Raw genomic sequence first — 11,388 nt, 5'->3', positions numbered from 1 at the left:
CCACTTAGCATACGGTTCATTTCCGCTTCCGCCCTCCTCAGAGTTGCTGCCTGGGACCGCAGCTCCTCCCTGTCAGCTGCTCCAAACTATGACATACCAGTAATTAGAACGAGTACTACAAGTATTTGTTGTCTTATTTTTGGCGTATGAAGTTATACGTTCAATTCTTCCACAGCTGCTGGGACACGCGATACAAATCCAGCATATATGTATGTTATATATAGAGGGATGTTATGGATATTGTGTGTTTTTGTATTCTAGTTACCCAAATAATGATAGCGTGCATACAGGTCAGTTCAGTCTCCGGCATTTCTTCTAACTGATGCTTATAGTATAATTAGTTTGTGTTGAGTTGGATACTTCATCAAATAAACAACAAGATGGGTTTCCTGACATATTTCCAATTACATGTACCATAAGTGCTTTGAGGTCATCAGCCAAAAAAAAAATCACATTTCTTAACAAAAACATATCCACTATTCGTAATTTGTGCAATTCCTGCACTGTTACTTCGATGAGATTTAAAAGTAAATAAAATCATCGGTGTTGTTTACCTTACATACTGTCAGTTGTATTGTATTTCCAGCCAACAAGTAGGTGAATATTAGCTCGCATGTTGAATTGTTTACATTGTTTGAGTCAGTTGCTTTAATACATCTTCAATGTTTGGTAACGGAGACGATAAAACCTTTGGATAGGGCGACACCTAGTGGCAGTGTTCGTTCACTTGAAGAGAGCATCCATTCTAATTGTAATCGAGGACAGCGTGTTAGTGTAGGAGTGCAATTAGAAATTACTTCCCGTCGGAATAAAATGTATATCAAATTGTAACAGTAGATATGGAAGTATTTCTAACAGAGAATATATTTGTATTCGAGATAGTTGTTTGTTCCCTTTCTTGCTTGAGCATCGGGTTGTCGGGTTAATGTTCAACCTTTATTGAGCGCAAATCTTAAGTGCTATTTAACAAAGTATCATTGTGAAAAATTAATTAGAAATAACTTGCAGACTAAACAATAAGTGCTACGGGTTAGGTTACACTGTCGTCCTTAGAGAAGCATTTACCGTAGACCACTGGTCATATGATCTTATTTTTAATGCTCTATATGGAGCCATAATTAGGCCTAATAGATTTGGATGCCAATAAAGAGTACAGGAAAGAGGATATAACTTATAACAGTCATCATTCTGTTTTCACCCTCTTCGCCAGAAGATGAGCAATACTGCAATGTGCTCATACCTAGCATATTTGGTGTCATCTGCTTCTTGGGGACCTTTGGATACTCCATTGGCATCTACACCATTGTGAAGAAGGTTAAATATGCCTCCCTGCAACCAGTAAATTAATTAAATTAAATAAGTATGTGTTTCCAATCACAACTATTGTAAATTAATTCAAATACAGAATGTTTTTTACTTTTTACTTTTACTTTTGGTGGTGGATTCAGGCACCACTGAATGGATTTGTTTACCCCTGCAGTTTTCTCCCATTTCTAAAAGCTTGCATCATTCCGAGAAAATGGATAACAAGCAGGTTTATGTAATGGAGTCGTTCCCGATGGATCATGAAGAGTCTAGGCTTGAGTGAGAACTGCATCGTTGTTAATCTTATGAAAAATCACTTTAATCTCACAAGATTTGTTTCTACCCACAGCAATGTTTCCTCAAGAATCAACAGACCGCTTCTTCCCTCGTTCCCTATGCAAGCTTGCCAAACCCCTTAAACTTCAAATTGAATTTAATCAAATCTCATCTCAGCTCACATGCAGCAAAATGTGACATGACTCATGTAAAGTGATGGGTATCAATGCAAGATACATTTGATATAAATACGCTGAAGTGAATGGAACTCACATCATAACTACAATGGACGTTACATGAGGATTTGGATGCGCTCCAGACATTGACCTATCCACTTCTCCAGGTGTGTGAGAGTATTTAAAATGCTCAGCTCACAAATAACTCATCTATACTGAAGAGAAAGTGTGAGAAAAGCTGTGTTTAATTTGCAATCCATCCATTATACAGAACATGAAGCAGACATTATAGAGCCTCACAGGGCCTTCTGTGTTACAACCAATTCAAATACACAAATCCATCACTCTGACCTTATACAGTTTCTGATGTTATAGTTTGATATTAAATGACATAATTACATATCAGGTACAAAATGTAGACTTTTAAAAAAGTTGATTATAAAATATAGTCTCGCCATATTTCCTGCAACAATGTCTCAGAAATATCCTTCATATACTATCTTTTCATTTTGGTAAACAGTACTTAAACAAACATGTTAAAAACACCAGGACACAACATGGATCGTGACCACAAATACAAGTGTAGGCGACCAGTCTGGACTCTCTTACATTCCCTAGTGATCCATAAACAATCAGTTACTATGCAGAAGTATGAACCTCTACAGTTTATATTTTTTACTTTTCATTTGCCACCTGCAAAGCTAAAACATAGAAGACAAGTGCAAGAAATTCAAGCATGTAAACATTCGACATTTCTGCCAAAGGAGTGTGAGATACAAACAAGTGTGAAAGAATTATGTTGATTTTTTTGATTGCTTTATTTTTTGTGCAATTTTGACATTGATTTATTTACGTTTTGTATACTTTCTGTTTTTTAAATAGCTAGAAATATTTCCCAAGTACAGGTATATCAAGAAAAATATCTGGAAAAATTTGTTAGGGCCTCTTTGTTGCTTCCCGCTTAGCAGAAATGCAGGTTTTTAACTTGCAAATACAAGACTTAATAAAAAGTAAACCTACAAGGGTTTACAGAAGAGCATGGAGCATGAAATAATATATCGGAACTGAACTGAAAATATGGCAAAAATCTTAACATTAAATGGCATTTTAAATTGAATCTCCTTCAGGGTTTTTGTTTGGCAGAAATAACATCAGATCAGAAGCACAGAGAGGATTATGACTGAATATGAAATACTTATTAGATATGCAGCAGAAACATCAGTCGCTCATGGTGCCAGTGTTGGCTAGTTTACTATAATGCGGATACACTCCTGATTGATCCCCGACATCATTCAGTAACATTCAGCTCTTCCCCATTAGGACTTAACCTGTCATCATGTTCAAGTGTGTGTGTGTGCACAGTGTGACTCCTTGACTCAATCTCCAATGAGAGAATGGCAACAAAAGTTTATTCTGCATTTCAACTAAGTGAAAAAACGTTCTCATTCTAACACACGCATGCACGCGCGCGCGCACACACACACACACACACACACAAACACACACCCCATAAATCCCTTTTTGTATGACTGATAGAGCTACAGGGGTTAAATTTGTTTTTCTTCCTTCACACGGTTTATATTTATAATGTTTTGTTGTTTGTGCTTCTTTGTGAACTTTTTCAAATTTTATTTCGGGAAAAACAAGTCAGATTTCCCTTTCATCATATAACCCTTCAGTACACCAAGCTAATAATTACAAACTGTAAATGATTAAAAGCCAATCCGCCTTCTCCCTAAATGAGCATCATATATCAAAGGACATATAAGTTGTGATCATGTAGCAATATAAGTGATGCAAGAAAGTGCATGAATGATCAAACACGAAAATTATGATTACTGACTACACAAAATGCTGTGTGTTGCTATAGCAGCCATTTTACAGTGCAGGTACACATTTCAATATGTTGGTTGTAATTTGCAATGTTCAAGCCCATTAACTACAAACTGTCCGTATACTTTACACGACTTAACATTGATTTACTGTCATCCAGGCAGCTGCTGGTTTCACTCGGTGCTCCTACAGTTTGTAAATCAACTGCAGTATAGCAGCTCAGAAAATGTTCAACACACACTCAACTACTATATTACATTATAACATTATTACTTAGGCAAAATGAAAGCTTAGTAAGTGCCCTTTTAATGCTCCTACAACTATTTCCACTGCATAACCATATGACAATAACATAATGTGATGTCATTCAAATATCGAGCTCTCATGTTAAGGCCCCTCTCACACCTTGCAGTAAAACGAAATCCCAGTATTCTTTGACGTGTTAACTGGATCAGATCTGATGTGGGGACTTGCGTTTACATGTTGCATTAAAAGGCATTCATGTTATCTGGATTGTATTGTGATTGGATCTCAGTAGGCAGCTCATTGCACCTTTAAATCTTGCTCCATTTTTACTGTAACTTTTCAACATTTCATATTTCATTACGATCGCAACGCCGCCCCCCCCCACTGTGTGCATTCACACACTGCATTTAACGACACATATTACACAAAACCCTATTTTCGTCTGTAATAAAATCTTCTTGATGCTGCAGGACCCTCAATTGGAGCTAAATAATCTGTCACAATTTGCTAAACTCTACCTGGACTCAACACTGTCTGCAAGAGACCGCCCACTGAATGCAAGAGGTTCATGCAAGGTGTAAAGTGAGATAGATGGCAGCAATGTAAATATACACAATTCCTAGTTAATGGGTTAAACAGGCAAATCCACTGCTTTCTAATATAAACTCTAACCCTCCAAAAATAAACCTCATACAACAGTAGACTGCATTTAAAAACAAAAAAGGACAAAGAACTTCAGATTACAGCAGCGTCTTCTCTTCTGTAATTCAACTCTGCATAGATTTAGTTTAGTAAAAGACACACGGGTAAGAACGTACAACAGTGCTGTTAATGACAGAGAGGATATACTTTGATTCCAGCGGTGATTCCTGCTTGGGATGCATCTGTGGTGGGCGATGAGTAGAAATCAGTAGAGGTCCTAGTGTTCAACAGTCATTCTGGGCTGTCACAGAGGCACTTATAACAAAACAAGCAAAACAAATACAAAGCAATCAGTCACGTAACAGTCACTGTCATGTCATCACTACGGCTACCGAGTGTGAAAACTGAGATTAAAGATGATTTAACGCAAATCAAACAGGCTAAGATTTGTTTAAATCCTTTGCGTCAAAGTGCCACTTCCTGCACTATTTGCCACCTCATCACTATTCCTCTGTTTATTAGAGGTAGCATTGTGCTATGCTCGCTGACACAGGAGCAAATCCTCACACACACTTCTATCATTTGTTTCTATTTCTGTCTATTTCTTGCTTAAACTCAAATGACGACTTTACAAAAATAGATCAAATCCCCAATATCTGTGGCTGTGGTGGGTGTCCCTAGCTCAGGCTGCACTGAAGGGGAGAGGTGGGGGGGGATCAAAAACAGGGTCCGAGGACGGGTCTCTGCCTACCCAGGGAGGTGGTACTGTATCGTGTCCGCTGCAGAGTGGCGTAGCTGGGCTTGTCCGCGACCAGGCTGCGATGAGCCGGTGGTGCCAGTATGTCGCCGTTCCTCTGCAGAGAGGCACACCTGCGAAACGTCAGGTCCAGCTTGTTCTGGATGTTGCTGGAGCTGTGAGCGCGCTGGATGTCCGCCGCTGCCGCCGCCTCCAGATTGGCAGCCCTTCCATTGGCCAGCAGTGTTTTGCAGTTGTGGGCGTCGCACCTCTGGATGACATGTGCAGCCTTCCTCTCTTCCAGTGCCACTGTAGCCAAGGTTCCATTAGAGAGGGACAGTTTGGCTAAATTATTGCTCGCCAGCTTTCCCAGTTGCCCGTGGCCGTTCAAAGGACTCTCTGGCACCTTGCTTGGCGTCCTTGGAATGTCCTTCTTCATGAAACCCGGCTTGATGAAAGACAGGAGGCTGTCGTGACTCCTACCCTCCTCCCTCTTTTGCTCCTTCCTCTCCTCAGGTTGCATGATGATCTGAAGCAAGTCTTTTTGTGGATGTCTGCAGGTGCTCCCTGCCAGGGCCTTGGCTCTCCTCAGTGTGGAGTCTCTGCTTGGTGGTGCACTGTGGCTGTTTTGGCCCCCTAGAATGGCTCCTCTCTGCAGCTGGAAGTCCAGTGTCCTGCCCTGATCCTGCCGGGCCCTTTTAAATGACCTTTGCCCCAGTAAATCATCCTCCCTGGTTTTTATGTTGTGGTGATTACTGATTCCATGGGCGATGCTTCGCTCCACACAAGGTCTGCTCTGTCCCTCTGGGATTTTGGGGGAGTAACCGGTGCCTGAGCTGGGCCGGTCTGTGCCACTCAGGCTGCTACCACTAGGAGAGCTGCAGTCCTGTCCTACTTCAAAGACTCTTCCCTGGGGATTCCTTTGTGGTGGGGTGGCCACCAGTGTTATAATAGGGTCTTTGGTACATCGTGGCCGGCGCCCGGACTCAAGGTACTCCACCAGCTCTCCAGGTTGGGCCTGCGCTGAATGTTTCACGCGGTCCTTGGAGCCAAAGGACCAACGTAGTGGCAGGACCTTGCTCAGACTCTCCTTAGGCTTAGTGGGTGATCTCATGCTCACACTCCTGCCTTGGGAGCCACGGCTGAACGGCTGGACTTCGAATCCATCTGGAGAGAGAAACAGCTTAACATCAGCCTAACGTGTAGATATAGTTACAGTATGCTCATCATTTAAAATTGCAGCATATTGCTATAATACTGTGCCAATGCTTTTAGGAAGAAATGTTTCACACTTGCAAAAAAGACATAAACACTTACCGCACAAAACTGGGTTAAGGCGAGTAAAACCCCTGTATACAAGTGTTTGCACAGTAGCCTGATTTGTTCCTTGGCAAAAGGATTTGATTATCCAGCAGAAGAAGGAGCTTGGCACCATAAGCGGGCGTGTGTGAATGGAGGAGGCAGACACTTACGCCTCACTAATTTAGCAAACGCTGTCATCATGAGAACAGAGGAAGGAACAGTGTGATCGTCCTAAGCACCTGGTCAACATTTGACTACGCTGCTCAGATGTGTGTGTGCAAAGCAAAGACTGCTGGCAATAGAGAGCTTCACGATGCCAAGAAGAGCATTTGTGAAGTGATGTGATGTGATGACTTACTTCTATTGACAGTTTGAGAGGACTCCTCCAAAAACACTGGCAACTCAGGAGACTCTGGGGCCTGTGTGGGCCAGGGCGGTCCTTGGAAGGGTCCCCCTGATCCCACGCTGCCCCTGTTATTGCCCCCTGTCAGCCGGACCAGCCAGTGGTCAGAGGAGGATGAGCTGGTGGAGCCTGTAGAAGCAGGAGGATAGCGATAGTCACTGAGATTTCATATTAAAAATGGGACTGATGGTGATCAAAGTGGTCTGTTTACCATCAGAGGACGATTACATGCAGAAAAATAAGTCTGACTTGTGAATATGCACAAATTTGACAAACCTGTGACGGAGGAGCTGGCAGACCAAGGGGGGATGGTGTTACGGCGCTGGTAGAAGAGGATGTATGCTCCACGCGTGCACACCTCCCTCTCTGGAACCGGCTCGGTGCTGCTGTCATCATAGCTGTACCACTTGCCGTCTACTGAGTTCCTACAGTAGGCTTCAATCAGAGTAAAGTAGTTTAGAATGTTAAAACATCACAGATCCAATGAGAATTTACAACAACTTCTTTCTACTCTGATGACAGTTCCAGTCAGACCTGTGTAATGTCCGCCGTGCATGCCTCCATGGTGGTTACACACTGCGTAGAGGTCATACTGGACGTCAGGAGGGGTCAGCTCAGGTCGTCGGCACTGTTTCCAACCGGTCTGGTGGTGGGGTTGCGTCGATTGGACCGGCGGCTGATGGGCGCCGTGGCTCCGGTTCACCACGTGGGGGGTCATGTCCAGGCCCATCAGGGGGAAATGCACAAAGGTGGTCAGCTTGTTCCGCCGCTCGCCCACCTGCCGGAAGCGCTTCAAGTGGAGGATGAGGATGTCCGGGAGCGTCCACAGGCTCATCTTCACCATGCCCTGCTGTAGCTGCTTACAGTGGGGACACTTCCAGGCATCATCTGGGGCCAGCTGGTGGAGGTAAGAAAGAGAGAGAGAATAAGAAAGAGAGATACACACACGCACACAAATCATACCATTGATGAAACATACAATTATCATTTTGCGATTTTGGTTTTCCTGATTCTCAGCAATTAGTTGAGTCTCAATGAGTGAATTAGTTCAGTCAACATTTCCAAACTGACAGCAGCGCCACTGTGTGGTAAGAAAGGGTTAAGGCAGCTCCAAAAAAAGGCCCTGACCTCTCCGTGACCTCTGCTAAGGTCAAGGTTGGGTGGAGTTTGTCACTGAGACACAGCATCATAAAGAAGAATAAGAATCATAAGAGTGAAAGTTGTTCTGCCCTAACAATAATACAATAATCTATATTTATAATATGTTTGAAATCCACAGTAAATAATGACCAAGTCAAATTTATAATATAATTCACATTTTGACAAAATCTGCAATAAACAAGGCGGGATTAAAATAAAATCTGATATTGTGTGCAAACTGTTTATAACACTATATATTTAAAAACAGGACAAGACATACAAAGGCAAATGTATTTACAGGACGTAAGTGTTTATGATGAGTCAGTAACACACAGCCCACTCAAAACCTGTCCTAGTCTGCCCTCTGCTGCCCACAACACACACACACACACACACACACACACACACAAACACACACAAATTGTTTTCACCGTTAGTCAGATGTGTTAACTTGAATCATCTGAAGTCCATGTTTTGTAAATTTGAACCACACAAATCTCTATTTTCTTCCTGTTATATACAGTATATTCATATTATTAATAAAAAATAACCACAAAAATAGGAAACTGGGACTTTAGGCTGAATGGATCAAGTTTTGGATTTTGGGACTGGGACTCAGTGTTGGGATGAGTTTGTCTCATTGTTACTTTACCTGTTCCTCTTTGGTGTAGAGCTGGAAGCACTCGTCCAAGGTGCAGCTGTACTGCTGGACGTGCTGCTGCTGCTGATTCCTCACGCTCTCTGCATCCTTCACCACCTCCTCCTGGATGTTACCAAACAGGCTAGGGAGCACATGATAATGTTCCTTTACTGATAAGTGTCAGATTCCAGCCTCTTATATTGTGATATTGTTACAATAAGAGCAGACTGACCAGTCTTTGATTCTGTGCTCCCACTCGATGATGAGTTTCACATGTGGAGGTCCACCGGAACCACACAGCTTCAGAGCTCTGAAAGACAGACGGGTGCAATTTGACTTCTGTGACGTTGTTCTTATCTGGGAGATTGAATGCATTGAATGCACTGCAAGAAATAACAATGACAAATACTGAGACCTTTCAACCACTAGGTGTCAGCATGACCTCATAACACAATGACATAGAAGGTGAGCGGTTTGATTTTAGGTACAATTGCATTTCATAGGTATCAATAAACATCTACAAATGCAATTTTGTTGTTTTTTAAGACAGGAAACTTTGAAAAAAACCTTCTTAAGCTGAGATTGAAAGGTTTCAAAACAGCAATAACCTGTGTCAGAACACCAACAGTGATCTGGAGGAAATTGTTGGAACTTGGGGGCTCCGTTTTGTCCTTTAAAAGAATGTGAATAAAAAATGTATATTAAAGTTAGTTCTTGGAGGGAGCATTTGGAGAAGACTTTCATTACACGGCTCTGTGCTTGGCTCTGAGCTGCCTTCAAAGACAAAGCTCTGCTGACGCAAAGAGAAACGAGGAATCTCCCAAAAGGCTTCAGGCCTCCGTGCAAACACCAGCAACTGACTGTCACACACGCGATGCTGCTTTAGAGCTGCTATTGGTGGAAAAGAAGCAACGAAGTAACAGCATCAACCAGGTCTTTGCTCACATACAAACCAATGACATCTTTTGACTTATGATGGGATAAAACATCCGCGGTTCCTGATGCTACATTTCTGGATCTGCACCAAATTTGAAAGGCTTCCTTCCCGAACCACGACCCGCATTTCCAACAAGTTTCTTTAGAAGTGGTTGATGACCTTTTGACTAATCCTGTTAATAAAGAAAGCATGTTCTATGATTTTGGAAAAACAAGGAAAAACCCTTTTCTTGGCAACTTCACGAATTGAAGTCCTTTTAACCCCGTCTCACCTTTATAAGTGGTTTGTGCATCTGTTAGTGTGATATCAAGTCTGAGCTTTACAGATGGTGAGATATATGTAAATGAAGAGCAGATTTTGCATTAACCAACAACAAACTCTGTCTAGACAGTGTCAAAAAGGCTGGAATTAAAACCTTATTGAGTTCAGCAAAGTTATACTTTCCACAGTGTCTGGCCGTCTGCCTGTAGTTGTAGGTTTTTTCTGCACGAACCTCTATTCGATTAAATTAGAAGCCTTTGAAATTGCGTTAAAGTAAATTAGGTTAGAAATTTAGAATGAGCCTTTGGGGACACTGGGTCATTTCAGTGACAGAGTACAAGATATGTTTAATAAAAGAACAAGATCCTTCAAGATAACACATGAAAGTGCGACAAAATATGTTGAGAATACTTCTATGATTATGTAACAATGTTTGTTTGTTATGATACAGGAGCAGGGAGGGAGTTTATTGAAGTATACAGCAAAGGAAAAAAAAGATGCTCAGATCTTTTGAGACTAAACATGTTGAAATGAAAGTAGTTATATTCTAGAACAAGATTTAGTGTTGGCAACTAGTTTGCAGACACAGAAGACAACGGGTCAATGAGTGCAAACAGGCAACACAGCGCCGGTTTCAAGTGTGTTATTGTGAAACTTCAATCCGCTTTTTGACCTCCCCTGCTGACAAACAGCTCTGCGGCCTGAGCTTTCAATTTCTAGCTGTCAGATCTGACAGGTTTGCTCCGTCTAATTCCTCTGCATGTGGTGCCGGATAGAGAGAGGACTGATTTGTGTGTGTGTGTGGGTGTGGGTGTGGGTGTGTGTGTGTGTGTGTGGGTGGATGTTTTATGCTCCACTGCAAAATTAACCATCAACTATGCATGATTTCCTTTTTAAATTGTACATTTGATACATTTCTGCATGATGTAAATGTGCATGTTTTCACTCGTCTTATTATCAGACACAGCTGCTTAGAAGTGGCCTTGGTAGGATTCACGTCATACACATGATAACTGATATCATTAATCAAATAAGAGATGTATAACAGGTACGAGAGCTCACTCAGCTTAACTCTTACATATCCATACTGTTCATACTATGTCCATTCAACAGACAAACATGGTCATTATAAGACCCTCGCTTGTATTTTGCACCCATAAACACCCTATTAGTCATAAACAAATGGGTGATTACTTTCTAATTACTATTCCAGAGAGTGGGTAGAGTGTATTGTCAAGGTTTTAAAACACTCTTTACAGATGGAAATTACCCACAATCACACTCTTTCAGCTCAGACTTTCCAATTAATTTGTCCGAATGTGGAAAAGGCGCACATATTCATAATCTATAAGCTTATATATCATCAACAATCAACGCTGACCTCGCTGCTGCATACAAAACAACACAACTGGCGCTGACAATGAGGTTCCAGCTGCAGCTTTACAAGAATATGAAATTCTGAAATATTTGAGTACAGGATGTGCCCACGTA

The 11,388-nt window shown here is 41.7% G+C and overlaps 1 protein-coding gene across 2 annotated transcripts in view; it reads right to left on the bottom strand.

The window, feature by feature from the left end:
• Nucleotides 1-1,979: 1,979 nt before the first annotated feature.
• Nucleotides 1,980-11,388, bottom strand: part of usp43b (ubiquitin specific peptidase 43b) — a 49,982-nt gene continuing 40,573 nt past the window's right edge. Inside the window, exons 10-16 of one of the 2 annotated variants that reach the window (XM_076150118.1) lie at nucleotides 8,932-9,009; nucleotides 8,712-8,841; nucleotides 7,454-7,817; nucleotides 7,196-7,354; nucleotides 6,875-7,048; nucleotides 5,230-6,381; nucleotides 1,980-4,793 (exon numbers count right to left, since the gene is read on the bottom strand). In XM_076150118.1, the coding sequence (XP_076006233.1) occupies nucleotides 4,783-4,793; nucleotides 5,230-6,381; nucleotides 6,875-7,048; nucleotides 7,196-7,354; nucleotides 7,454-7,817; nucleotides 8,712-8,841; nucleotides 8,932-9,009 (2,068 nt within the window). In that variant the 3' untranslated portion in view covers nucleotides 1,980-4,782. Of the gene's footprint in view, nucleotides 6,382-6,874; nucleotides 7,049-7,195; nucleotides 7,355-7,453; nucleotides 7,818-8,711; nucleotides 8,842-8,931; nucleotides 9,010-11,388 lie in introns of both variants that reach the window. The other variant, XM_076150117.1, reaches the window with a different exon arrangement.

The sequence above is a fragment of the Genypterus blacodes genome, unplaced genomic scaffold (genome assembly GCF_046128005.1).
Source record: "Genypterus blacodes isolate CSIRO-AG114 ecotype Tasmania unplaced genomic scaffold, CSIRO-AGI_Gbla_v1 ptg000051l_1, whole genome shotgun sequence".
In the NCBI taxonomy this organism is placed as follows: Eukaryota; Metazoa; Chordata; class Actinopteri; order Ophidiiformes; family Ophidiidae; genus Genypterus; species Genypterus blacodes.
The sequence above is the reverse complement of the archived record's forward strand: the minus strand, read 5'-3'. Positions and strand labels throughout refer to the sequence as shown.